The sequence below is a fragment of the Castor canadensis genome, chromosome 1 (assembly GCF_047511655.1).
Source record: "Castor canadensis chromosome 1, mCasCan1.hap1v2, whole genome shotgun sequence".
Taxonomy (NCBI): domain Eukaryota; kingdom Metazoa; phylum Chordata; class Mammalia; order Rodentia; family Castoridae; genus Castor; species Castor canadensis.
Window position 1 is genome coordinate 168,915,684 of NC_133386.1, and position 14,974 is coordinate 168,930,657.

At 32.6% G+C, this 14,974-nt stretch overlaps 1 protein-coding gene across 9 annotated transcripts in view; it reads left to right on the forward strand.

The window, feature by feature from the left end:
- Positions 1-14,974, forward strand: part of Elp4 (elongator acetyltransferase complex subunit 4) — a 234,602-nt gene that overhangs the window by 88,917 nt on the left and 130,711 nt on the right. For all 9 annotated transcript variants that reach the window (XM_074043579.1, XM_074043616.1, XM_074043588.1 and 6 more), the window contains exons 6-7: positions 7,294-7,378; positions 11,950-12,138. In XM_074043579.1, the coding sequence (XP_073899680.1) occupies positions 7,294-7,378; positions 11,950-12,138 (274 nt within the window). The remainder of the gene's footprint in view (positions 1-7,293; positions 7,379-11,949; positions 12,139-14,974) is intronic.

Sequence of the window (14,974 nt, forward strand, 5' to 3'; positions counted from 1 at the left end):
TCAATTATTGAAACATGTAAGAGTTTATTTTATTTCAAGATTACAAATCTCAGATTATCAAGCAGAGAGCCACAACATATTTAGAAGTTATAAATAGAAAATTCACATGCATAAGAAAGAAATCATAGAAGAAAGTTCCTAGGTAGGACTATAGATATAGATATAGAAATATACTATGATCTACTTTATTGAAAGAATATCCTGAGTAATATATTAATACACATCTCAGAACTGATGGAAAGGCATCATGTGCATGTGGAGAGATTTTGCCTATCTGCTTAGCTACTAGTAGTATAATTAGGGTGAAAAGATAATATCTGAAAGTTGAGAAAGAGAGAGCTATTATCTTGAGCCTTGTTCTGATCAATGAAGACAAATTGTTTGCTTGCATGTTTACCCTACTTGTTTTCTCCTTTCTGTTCTTTAAGGGGGCCTTCAGGTACACAAAGTTTAGTGGATCATCCTACTCCTCAGCTCGTGTATGGCATGCTATCTTCATTATCCTATAGTTGGGTTCTTGAATAATTCCCAAAAGCTTGAAGGCTTGGTCCCTAGACAATGACTCTATCAGGAGATGTAAAACCCTTAGAAGGTAGGGTCTAGTAGAAAGAAGATAGGCCATTGATGGTATGTCCTAGAAAGGGATATTGGGACCCCACCCCTTCTCTCTCTCTGTTTCCATGCCACCATGAAGTGAGCAGCTTCCTTCACCACATGCTTCCAGCATGGTGGTGCTGCCTCATCGCAAGCACAAAGGCAATGGGGGCCAAGTGTCTATAGATTGAAACCATAAGCCAGAATAATTCTTTCTGCTTTTTAAGTTGTAATTTGTAATCTCAGATATTTTGTCACAGCAAAAGAAAGCTAACAATGTAATTACTATACATGGATTTTGGTTTTTTATTTTAATATTTTCCACCTTACTCCCCATCATCTCCATAGGCATGTCCTTTATATGTGCTTCAAAATTTCCATTCTTCCTTCAATAAAGTAATCTTTGACTTCTGACTTACCTTTGTCACTCCCTACATGTAATCTATCATAAAGTCCTTCTGTATCTTCACAATGTATCTAATGATAAGAAGATTGAGGAAGATATTATCAAGTAAGATAAGTGAGAAGATTGAGGGCACCAAATACGAGAAAATTCAAGGAGCTTTTGTGCAAAGAAGTAAAGTAGCAGTTGGCAGCAGAGATGGTACAGGGAGATGTTTTATTTTCTGGAAAGACAGATAATAAGTTTGCTTATAGGAAATATCTAATAGAAAAGGAAAGGTTAATGATATAAAAGACAGAGGAGAGAATTGCCAGAGTGGCATTCCATGGAAAGTTGTCTGTGCACAAGTGTATCATGTATATCAACATGTTCGAAGACACAGTATGTATGTGGGTGTAGATGCCTTAGTCCTTTCAGGATGCTATAACAAAAATACCATATCCCAGATAGCTTAAACAGTTTATTTTTCACAGTTCTGGAGGCTTAGAAGTCTAAAATATTAGGGTGCTGGCATGGTCAGATATGATGAGGAGCTGCTTACTTCATAAATGGACATCTCACTGTCAATTCACACAGCAATAGGGGCAAACAATCTCCCTTGGGTTTCGTTTATAAGAGCCCTGATCCATTCATGATGCCTCCAACCCCATGACCTAGAAGTTCCCCAGCCCCTCTTCCTTTAATACTGTTGCACGTTAAGGCCAACATATGAATGTTAGGGGACACAAACTTTCATACTATCGCAAAGGAATGAAAACGGTAGTGAATATTTCTTATAGTTGTTTCTGTGTTCTCAGGGGAAGGTCATAAGCTGAGAACGAAGATGGAGAAGAGATACTGGAGGTTTGAATAAAAAAAGGAGAAAGTGTTAAATAATCATGTAGGAGAATGAGAGTGTGTAGTGAGATTGTAACACAGCCTTAGGAGCCTGTTGAGCCAGGTGCTAATGACTCACACCTGTAATCCTAGCTACTTGGGAGGATTGTGATTTGAGGCCAACCCAGGCAAATAGTTCAAAATACCCCATCTCCAAAATAACCAGAGCAAAAATGGACTGGAGATATGGCTCAAGTGGTAGATAGAGGCCTGCTTTGCAAGCACAAAGCCCTGAATTGAAACCCCAGTCCCTCAAAAAAAAATGCCTGTTGAAGTTTGTGGTTATGAATTTAAACTCAGACCAGTCCACTGAGTATGCCTTTCTCTTACCATTTTTAGCTGCAGAGGCAGATGTGGGGTTGATAGAAAGTTGGATTAACCAGAATAGTTTTGCTAAGTATGACAGTGCAAGAGAAGGGCAAGAACATGAAAATAAAGAATGACCGTGGATCAAGGTAATCAGTTAGCTGAAGAGTGGTGAGTAAAAAGATGAGATGTGGAGATCTCAGCAGTCAAATGATTGCCTGAGGTACTTAGGCTGAAAGATTGAAAGTAGTGGTTGTAGGTAGGAGGAGTGCATGAAACTGAGATTATAGAGGGATAGCAGTTACTGATGATATGGTCAAAGATATTACCATGGGAATAATCAGCTTAGGTAGGATGGAGACAAGATCTTTGGAGGACAAGAGGTCTAATACCCTGAAAACAGGGTATTAGAAAATGTGTGATTGCTCAGGATTGGATAGATAATAGCAGCAATTATCTAATGATTTATTTATATCAGTAATTAATAGAAGAGTGATGATGAGCTGAATTATTTTTGTGAAGGTCCTAGCCTTGTCTTAATAGTATCCCTGTCAAACAGTGATTGCTTAGCTGATGCATGCAGTTCATGCATCTTCATACTGTTAGTATTTTCCCAACTGTGGCCCAGAGGTCTGTGCTGCTCATTGCTCTTCTTCATGCCCATAAATATATTCCTAGATTACATGATCTTCTTTTATTTGAGCTTCCATGGCAAAGAGACTTAAATTCAACATTAGATGAAAAGCATCAGAGAAGAAAAAATCAGTAAATGACAGCCTTCAGGGTAATAGTAATGAAGTTTTTAACTTGAAAATTACTTGTGAATAGACTTCACAATCTCTAGAGTCACATGCAAATTACATGTTAATATAAATTTAGCTCAGCAAACAGTTTTATACAATTAGTTGAGACACATATTGTGCCTACTGCCTTATAAGTATGCATCACTATCTTTCACAGGTAAACACGTGAAATATACAGGTAAATAGAATTTTGGTGAGACAAATTATATTTTCTCATTTTTTCATAGTAATGTCACAAATGCTTCATCTCAGTTTAAACTGTTCCTAATTAAGAATGATAACAGCTTGTCTTACTAAGTATTTCTGTTTCCCCCCTAAGTGTTTCTATCAAATAATTAAATCAATACTTAAATGACCAGAAATTCTTATTTTAAAAAACCCAACAATAAATCATTTTAATGAGAAAAATCATTCTTGAGCCATGTAATTTTAAAGTTAAAATGGACAACAGAGATTATCTAGTTGGCTCATTTTACAAATGGGAAAATTTTGAGGACCAAAATAGAAATTTTAAAGAATTGGGCATGGCTTAAGAGGTGCAGCACTTGAGCTCTTACTGAACATGCACAAAGCCCTAGGTTCAATTCCCAGCACCATACTAAAGAACAAAAAAAGAAAGAAAGGGAGGGAGGAAGGGAGGGAGGGAAAGAATTTGCTACAGTTACTGGCACAGGTAGAACTCATACCCAGACCTTCAACATACTTTCCACTGTGCAATACCGGAATCTCATTTGTATGTTTGTAAATATGCATTATTCAATATTGAATTTTCTTTATTGTATCATGCTCCAACTAAGGCACATTGGTGAAAATTTCATAGTTACAACTAAAAGGGAGATCTCTTCATAAAACTATATACCTGAATGCTTCATTTAATATTTTGAATGGAGCCATGTTCAAACCTCATGTTTGAACATGAAAGAACATGAAAGGCACAGTACAAACTCTTCATTGAATCTAGATCTTACTTGGAGGCTTTGTCTTAGTATAGCCAAAGAAAAGGTAATTTGAAGTGTTAGAAAATTTGAGTTTTAAGTGAGAATTCTGTAACTTCATTTTTGTATAATCTTGGCTTCTGATCAGTTAGAATTTCCTCAGCCATAAAATAGGTAGTGACTATACTTACCTCACAAGATTATAGTAGTCATCAAATGTTAACTGTGATGCCAAATATTTTAAGTATTTACTATGCATCAGATACTTTATCAATTGATGTAACTAAAATCAGGAAGTCTTATTTAAAAAGATAACCCAAGAGCCCTGTTATCTATATATAAACTTTCACTTATCAACTAGTTATTTTAATTTCACATAATCATAATTTTATTTTTGTAACTTGACTTTTTATAGACAAAATCTTTTGTATTGCCCCAACTTTTATACTTGATATTTTAAAGATAAAAGTTAATAGTTCTAGTAATTGTTTTTCTATTCTTTATACTTTGATAGTTTTAAAGACACATTATAGAATCTCAAGGGAGATTTTAATTTGTCATTGAAAATTATGAAAATCAAGCAAAATAATACACATGATTCAAATGTGCTGTCTTTATAGCAGCTTTTAAATTCTTAGACAAAACTAAATTTTGTTAAATATTTAGAAACATTAAGAAACCAGAGTCATATTTATAGCTAGGATTCTTTCTTCCCAAATCCTGTTACTAGACTAATGAACACACACAGAGACACAGACAGACAGACACACATACACACATAGTAAATATCACCAAAATTAAAGAATTGTAATAACAAAACTAAAACTTCAAATGAAAATATTTATATTTAGCAACATGTGTGTATCATAAATATTAATACAAGGAAATATATGGTGGCTAATACTTAGCTTTTTATTATGAAAATCACAGAAATGATTTTTGTTAAAAAAAATTTAATCCTATGTGCCCAAAAATTAATATTCACAATTAATATACCTAAATGTATTGATTTTCCTCCATTTTATTTTAGCAAAAATGTTTATTTTCCTGGAGCTCTAGTTGAGAAATTTACTACTTACAAAACTCTAAACATTGCCCAGCTATGTCTTCTTTTTTTCTCACATGAAGGAACTTCCCTGTTCTGTACTTTAGATACTCAACAGAGTGAAGAGACAGTCTAAGGAATGGGAGAAGATATATGTCTGATAAGCAGTTAATACCCAAAATACAAGGAATTCAGGCAACTCAATTAGCAAGAAAACAACCTGATTAAAAAATGGACAAAGGACCTGAATGGACATTTCTCAAAAGAAGACATAACATGGACAATTGGCCTATGAAAGAAGATGTTCAATAACATTAATCAGCAGGGAAATTCATATTCAGATTACAATGAGATACCACCTTACCCATGTTAGAATGACTATTTTAAACAAAAGGTGAAAGTGTTAATGAAAATGTGTAGACAAAGAAAATATTGTAAATTATTAGAATATAAATTAGTACAACCATTTTAGAAAATAATATGGAGGTTCCTCAAAAGATTAAAAATATAACTACTGTATCTAACAATGCTACTTCTGAATATATTTCTGAAGGAAATGAAATTAGTATGTTCAAGGGACACCTGTTCTCCTGTGTTCATTGCAGCACTATTCACAGTAGCCAAGATGGAATAAACATGCTTACAAATAGATAGATGGGGAAAATGTGGTATACATACACACACACATACACTGGAATTCTATTTAACCTTGAAAAAGATGGAAATCCTGTTATTTGCAACAACATAGATGAAACTGGAGGACATTATGCTAATTGAAATAAGCCCGACAAAAATACTGCAGAATCCCATGTCATTATTACTGTTTTTATATGAAATAATAATGGTCTTAGGTAGATATGTTCTTGGTAGGTTAGGAGGCACAGGGTAAATATAACCTCCTTAAACCCATGGTGACATTTATCAAATGATTGGCTGAAATTTATTTCATAATCTGGGACTTTGGAGCAGGTTAACTCCCTGGGCCAAGCTAATTGACCCAGATATGAATTACATGTACTGCATTCAAACAGTAGCACTGTGTTCTGAAGCTGAACTAGCTAGTGTGTGTTAAGATAGGAAATATTCACAAAATTGCCCTCGTGAAAGTGGAAAAATGTCCACGTGATCTACTGTGTTTTCACTGAAAATGGAGAAATAACTGCAGTGAGAAATCACCATGCTACCAAATCCTTCATTATCTGGAGCCACATTTGTTTTACACAGGACAGCATTCTTTTCTCTTGGTTTTCTTTTTCTTTCTTCAAGACAGCAGCTGTTTAGTAACACTATATGTAACACTGTATTTGCTGACCCACCTACAATTTGTTTTGTACACTAAGCCATCTGCTACATTTCATAACTTTTTGTGTTCTTTACTGATATATGCATGCTTCCAGTTATAGTTCATTCTTTTTTAGGGCATTTTTCTGCCAGTGTGATTGCTTTAGTTAGGATCACAGTAAAGCAAATACTTTTGTATTTTAAGTCACACACAGCTTTTGTAGCCTCAGACACATGAGTATCTATGGAGGAGCTATGCTCCAGAATCTCATTATCTTGGCAGTTAGTGTTCAGCAATAACACATAGTTTGTTCATTTGTAAATGCTCTAGAATACCTCAAATATTATTTTTCAAAGTCCAGTGTATCTCAAAAAAGATTTTACTGTTTTAAAATAGTGACATTAATGCTTGTATTCAAATGGGAAATAATTTAGGTCATCTTAAATTCATACATGTATTTTGCTGTCTTAACAAAGGAAGTAGATAAACAGGAAATTGAATACAGATTATACTCATCTGTCTGTGTGTCTTAAAAGATCAAGTTTTAAAATTACTATTATTTTAGCAGCTTTTTCTAAGAAAATTAAAACTTTGATGGAAGATGAACTCAGGTGATCAGGACATTGATTCAGGTGTAGTTGGCATAGCAGTTCATTAACTATGTGTTAATTATGTATGGTTACTCCTGAAAAGCTATGGTGGCTTCATCTTTTAGGTTGCTTCATTAAATCATTAATTTTCTTGGAGGCTACTAAGCCTGACATAATTAAGTCATTTCAGTCTCCACAGATTTTTATCTTCCCTTGATGTTAAGAACACTGAGCAATTTAATATAAACTGCTATAACTTACTCCCTTAATGTATTGACTTTACATTTACAAATTATCTAATTTACTAATTATTGAATTACTAATTTGACACATTTCATTTTATATTTAAATGTAGTAAATAAAATAAATTTTTTAATTATTTGCTTAAAGTTTTAGCATATATTTTTACTTCCTGTGTAATAAGCCCATCTGTGTATTTGAACCACTTCTTACCAACAGTTCTTTGACCCATGGCTACATAAAGCTGCTTCAGTTTATTCAGAACATCATTTATGAGGAAGGATTTGATGGATCCAATCCCCAGGTATTTCATACTTTCAAAGCCTTTTATAGTATATAATGTTATTTTCAAATTCACTAGGGGCAGACCCTGAAAGTCTTAGAAGAATCAACAGTGAGCAGTGAGCAAGCTGTTTTCAAGCACAGTATAAATAAGCAGAGACGGGTAGCCTTAATTTTGACTGTTAATATGTATTTAGAGTTTAAATTTTTCATGTTTCTGTCATTCAGCCCTTAATTTCAAATTGCCTCATGTAAGAACTATCACAAGATTTTATTTCTTATTACATTATGATTTGAGTTGTTCCAAAAGATATAAGATACATTTTATTTCCTACCTTACAATACTTTATAGATTAACTATTCTTTGTAGATCTAATTTTAAAAGCATTCTCCAAATTCCCAGTAATAAAGATAGTCCAGCTAGTTTACCTTAAACAAAATGAAGGAAACTTTATTTCTAGATATCTTGCATTCAACACTATTTCTCAGTGACTCTAAGTGCATTTTCCACTAAAAGACTTACATTACACTTACATTATTGTACCAGAAGAATTCTTGAACTGCCATTATTGAAGACAGAGAAGCCAAAAATCTTATTTTTAACATTCTCAGCTATATTTGCTGTTAATTCATAGATTCTTAAGTATTGCTGTAAATTCCACTGCTGTATTTAACAGTTTCTCCATGACAAAATAAATAATTTTTAATTCATTTTTCAATTTAATAACAAGTTGGAAATACTTATGTATTTGGTTAGAGCATATTTATTTATAGACAGTTTTCCATATATGTCACAGTTTTGTGATGGTCTTTAATATTTAATGCAATTTTATTTTGCTCATTGTTGCTCCATTCTTGGTCCTAGCTAAGATTTATGGGTACCATGTCTTCCCTTTGGTGCCAGTACTTGTCTGGAGAGGCAAATTGGTCCCTGACAGACACTTCTTCCCACTTGGCTATGGTAACTATGGAAACAGACATGTCATAACAGTTCCTGTGGTACAGTGTGCAGAGCTGCTTGCAGGATGATGACATATCTTCTGAGAGCAAGAAATTTTATAGAATACAAAAAAAAAAAGGCAAGAGCAAAAGGGGTGTGTAAACATACACACAATATGGCATACATCCCAAGAATCCTTAGTAAGTAAGCTAGTAGTTGGACAGAGTGAAATTTTTGTTTTCTTTAATTGTTTATTTGGGTATGAAGAAAACACCATTTTCAATACACAATAATTTTTTCATGAAAATTGATAGACAGCAAACTGGAACTGCTGGGGTTCTCTAACCAACAGATTCTATAACTTGACTCTCATAAAGATTGAACAGGGTTGAGGTAGACATTTCTATCTCTGAATACCAAGATTGCTTAAAAATTTTATGTTAAAACTACCAATGGGTTATTACAAAAATACAATTCTAATTTTATTAGAAATAAAAAATAGTTAACAAATTTCTATATCATTAGTTTGTTGTTTGCTATACATCTGTCTCAGAAACTTTAGTTGAATTCAGGAAGACATAAAAATGCATATAACAGGCATTACTTTGAAAAATATTCCCAAGTCAAAATAATGTTCAGACACTGAAATAAATCCTAATTTTTAAAAAGAAATTTTTATCTTACTTTCTCTATCACTGCTTTTTCAAATAAACTGAACTAATTGGAGACAACAAAAATACACTCTAAGGAACAGAATGTTATAACCTGCTTTATAATTAACCTTGGCAGTAAGTTCAATAGTGCATCTGTAAAGATATTTGAGGGGTACATATTTACAAATTTGCTGTCATAATTTCATTTGTTTTTAAGTTTTGATTTTTCAGATGTCTAGGAAATACAAAAATGAAATTTGAGCATTGGTTTTACTTAGAATACTAGACTGAATGCTATATATTCTCATGGGAATAAATTCATTTATTGTACAGCTGTCAGCAAAAGTAAATCTAACCATGCCACAAAGCATGTCCATTACTTATATATATATAGCAAAGGAATTATATGTCCCAAATGACACAGGAGATTTGTAAGTCAGCTTATGTTTTTGCAATTGCCATCATAATTTTAAAAAATATAAATGTATTTTCTTTGTTGAAGTATTATGCTCAATTATGTGCTATTGTGCTATATGTACCTACTGATTTAAATATCTTATCACTCATTCATTCTTGCACTCAATGTTTTCATTCTGTCAAAGTCACTAAACCTCCACAGTTCTCCTTATTCCATGTCTAACAGCATTTTTGTTCATACTTTTATCAAGTACTTTTTAATACAGTAGTAGGTAGTGGTGACTGTAGGTTAAAATACTTCTAGTCTTTAGTTTCTGAATGTTGACAGGGGAAACAATAAAGTGCAGCTCTCCTTTTACCTTCACATTTCATTCTGATTTATTTATTTAGATAAGGTTCTTGAAATCTTCAGAAAGATTGCTCTTTCTATTGGGAATCTAATTAAGCTTGTTATGAGATAGGTTTAGGGATAACAAATGAGCCTTAAATTTTTGCCATTTTACACAGATCTTGACGTTACAAATAATTTTTTAAAGGAATACCCTCACATGTTTCATGCATATCTTAGACAAATTTTCCAGAATCATATTTATACATCTAACATTTTCCCTGGTGCATCCTTCATTTCATTCAAGAAATGCAGAAGCAAAACTAAACAATTTTATGGACCATTGAGATGATAACATAGGGTATCTTAGTTGGTTGACTATCATAACTTTAAAACAATCTGAAAAGAAAATTGGACCAGCTTCGTTGATAGCGTCATCTTATTTCAAGTCCTTGACATCAAGAATTTTTTTCCAATATGCTTATTCAGTAAATTCCTTTTACTATAATTTCATTCTTACAGTTCATACAGACCACTATGTCCTCTCTTATATTTGAAGAACTATATGAAATTAAAGAAGATTGTTCTGTCCTGTCTGCTTAATTTTAGAGATAGAAAAACTAAGGATTATGGAATATATAGTCATCCCTCTGTTCCACATCCACTGATGCAGCCAACTGCAAATTGAAAATAGTTGAAAAAAATTTCAGCTATACTGAATATATGCAGATTGTTTCCTTATCCTTAGCCTCTAAACAATACAATATAACCACTGTTTACATAGTGTTTACATTGTATTTGACATTATTAACCTAGAGATGATTTAACATATACAGGCAAATGTGTGTAGGTTTTATGCAAATACTATGTCATTTTATATAAGGAATGTGGACATACACAAATATTTGGTATCCATGGGAGTCTCTGGAATCAGTCCCACTGGATACTGAGATAACTATGTGTTCCCTGAAATCATACATCTACTTAGTTACATAGTCTACACTGTAAGTCTCTATATTAATCATCTTACCTAACTTTTATTCCTTTATGTTTTCCTCTTCTGACATTTCAGTGTTTTATTCTTTTTCCCTACTTTTCTTTCTCAATAAATTCTGCTTGAAAAAAACCCACTAATTCAGTTTCCATTTGCAGTATCAGGACAGTAGATATACTATATTGCACAATAATTAATTGTTAAACAAATCTTATAAGTCATATTTTATAGCAACAGTGAGTGACACATTTTTGAGCCTTGTTTCATCAGAAATCACATTTAAACTGCCACGTATCCCAAATCATGTAGTTAAGAAAGAACATCTTATGTTTTCCATCAGAATTATAATGATTTCCTAAATGTTTGCATGTGCCAGAGTTTGTTAACACCTCTTGCTTTTGCCCAGAAATTTTGCTAGATTGCATAGAAAAGCATTTACAAACATTTACAAAACATTTATTCACTTAGAATAACCCAAGCAGCAGTGTTTGTTATAAATACGTATGTTTGCAAACTCTTAGTCATCCTAGCTTTTCTTTAATGAGTTTGCAAACTCTTTCATTCTAGCTTTTCTTTAATGACGTGTAAATATTCTTTTCCCTAGAAATATCACTGTTATTTTGACCTTACTGTCAGTAACTTAATGTTCTGAATGTTTACCTGTTAAGTTTCATAAAAAAATGTTGAAGTTAAATTATAAGATCAGCTTCAAGAGGAAAAACTAGAGGTAAGTATAAGATGTAAAACCAAAAGATTATACATCTTAAATGTCCTTCAAATAAACAATCAGGGAGTAGGTGAAATCAAATTAAATGAGAATAGTGAGCAACTTAGAGTTTATTGAAAGACCTGTGGCATTTTCTAATACTGACCATGGGTTGGCAAGCATTCACATTTAGATTTTTCTCTATCTCTATTATTATCAGTTTAAATCTTAGGCGCATCATACCATGCATATTTTGTAAGACCGAAAAAAATCCAATTTTGTTTGTTTGTTTAGAGATAGGTTCTTGTTTGTAGGCTGGCCTTAAACTCCTGTATACAAGCGATCCTCCTTCCCCAGTCTCCTAAATAGCTGGGACTTCAGGCATGCCACCATACCTGACTTAGTTCTGTTATTTTTTTATATTCTTATATCTAAAAGATTTTGTATGCTGCCTAATTACTAATACTACATAATTTTTTACCACATCTATTAACACTAAAGAGGTGTACTATTAATTAACAAAACCTTGTTTACCTCATTCCCACTTTCTTTTAGAAAAAACAGAAAAACATTTTAAGAATAGGAATTCAGAGCCTTGGCTCACCCTTATGGGGAGATGACATTTGCTGTACAGAAAACTGTGACAACAGTCACAGCCTTACCAAGTTCCTCTATGTTCTCCGTGGTCTTTTAAGAACCTCTCTGTCAGCCTGCATCATCACAATGCCCACACATCTTATCCAGGTAAGACTTCAAAAATTACCTTCCCTTACTAGTGAAAAAATGGTTTTAATTTCCATTTCCTTGGTTTCTAATGATATTAGCCATATTTTCATGTACATTTTGCCATTTGAATTTTTTCTGTGGCCTACACTTTTGTCCATTTTTATTGGATAATTTCCTCATTATCAAGTTGTAAAAATTCTTATGTATTTTAACTATAATTTGGAATATTTTCCTTCTAGTCTATGACTTACCTTGTCTTAATAGTGTCTTTTGCAGAGCAAAGCTTTAAATCTTGATGAAGTTATCAGTTTATAAAATGGTTAATGGTTTCGATTCCTTACCCTTCAGTATTACCATTCTTTGCCCTCTCCAAGATCTTTTTCATTTTTTTCCTAGATGATTTATAGTTATTATATCTTATGCTAATGGATTAAAGTATCCCTATTTTAATTTTTACATAATTTTAATTCATGTTCTCAAACAGCTTTTGGTTTCTTTAACGTTCTAATTATCTAGTAACTGAATATAGCGAGGATTGACTCATTCTCTTTTTATTAATAGTACTATTTACTAAACTACTTATTGTCTGCTTCAAACATGATTTCATATCATCTTAAATAACTAACACATTATAGTCTTTATGAAGGCAGGGCCAGACATTTATATTTTTCTTTATATGTGGTTTTATTATAATATTATTATTATATATAATATATATTATATATTATATATATAATATATATAATATATATTATATATAATATATTATATATTATATATTATTATATATTATTATAATATAATAGTAAATTTGACATAAAACATTCTTAGTACAGTACCTAGGTTTTGCCTAGATGTTCAATTAATGTGAATCAAATGAATATTGATTGTTACTTAAAAATTATTTCTAAAGCCTAATTGTTTGAACTACTTATGTGATTTTAATATATTTGTTCTAACATATCCAGACTCTCCCTTTACTAAAATAACATTTAGTTACATTAATTATGTACATATAATATATACAGCATATTTCAAGACTACTAAAAGTTTGATATATATAGTAAGTGAATTTTAGCTCCTTGGCCAATAGAATTTTTTTTTAGTAGTCATGAGAGGATAACTCCAGTTTTCTTTAAGACCTTTTTGCATGTTATTCCTGAACCTCATTCCTGATCATCATTAAATCATGATGATCTTAAAATTGCATGAGTATCATAGAGAAACTTCTTTCACTATTCATATTGAACATGGTTCACAGGTTTGTATTATTTTCATTGTTGATAATGTTATTGTAAAGTTAGTTCTTTGGTAATTAATAATTTGGTTAGACTAGTAAGGTTCTTGATTCTGATGATAAATAAACCTGAAACAGACATACCAGATACTAGTGAAAGTACTAATAATTCTTCTACTACAGTTGCTGTTACTGCAACTATTTATGAGTCACACACTATAAGGCCAAACACTTTATGGGTTTTATGCCCTTAAATCTTTACTACAACCCTGTGAAATAGGTAGTTTTTACTCTGTTCCCACAAGGTTACCCTATTAATAAATTCAGGACTCCAACCACCACCATCTTCATAATTAGGTCTTGTAGCTTCTCAAATCAATACAAAATCCCCTGCAAGATAGCTGTGATGTCAAACTGAAGTTAAATGATTCTCTAATCTCACATATCCATTACATAGTGAATACTGGTATTCAAACTCAAATCTTTAACTCTAGAACTTAGATTCTTTTCCCCATCACAGTATATCCATGTATACCTTGAATTATTACCTATCTTTGATTATACTAACCTTCCACTAGGAAAAAAGTTCTCAGCTAACATTTGCTATTATTTAGTATTTTTAAAGATAAAACTATCATTGTAAAATTCTTAACAAATTAGGACATGTGAAAGATTAAGCAAAAATTCTAGACAAGGCAGAAAAATATGGTATATGTTGCCTTTTGCATCATTGCACATAAAGAAAAATAATTCTGAAGCCAGGCACAGTGGCTCAAGCCTATAATCCTAACTACTAGGATGGTGGAAATTGGGAGGATTATGGTTCAAAACCAGCCTGGGCAAAAAATCCTGGGAGACCCCCCCCCCACTCAAGCAATGGCTAGGCACAATGGTATGAGTCTACCATCCCAACTACACCTGTCATTCCAGACACACCTGTCATTCCAGCTATGGGGGGAAGCACATATAGGAGTATCACAGTCCAGGCCTCCCCAGCCCTACAGCAAGACCCTATCTCAAATACAGCCAACACAAGAAGCACTGGCAGCTTGTCTCAAATGGCAGAGTGCCTGCCTAAGTAGTGCAAGTGGTACAAGGCCCTAAGTTCAAACCCTACCATTGAAAAAGAAAGAAATGGAAAAACAATTATGAAATAAATATATACATATGAAAATTTTCAAATTTAATCCAAAGATACCGATGCAAAAAACTGTTTAAAGGAAAGTGAAAAGGAGAACACTTTTAAAATGCTGTTTTCTTGGTGATCATTTTTATCAGAGAAAGGTTCTAGCTTCATTGTATTTGTGACTGATACTATCAGGTGATGTCAAGTGACCCCATCTACACCATGAATCAAATAATGACTAAATGACATGGTGAACCGATGTCTGAACATGAAGCAACACTTTAATTTTGATACATTCTGGATATTTTAAGCCTGTGTATAGAGAAAGAAGATGATTTTAACGTACCAATAGACTTCTTTGAAATGAAAATAACAAAATATAAAGCCAGACTTTAATGATGTGTTTAAAGCTGAGCAGTGTAACCAAGTATTAAAACATGTTCCTCAGAAAACAGGACTGTAAAATAGATACAGGCTGTGGGGGAAGGGGA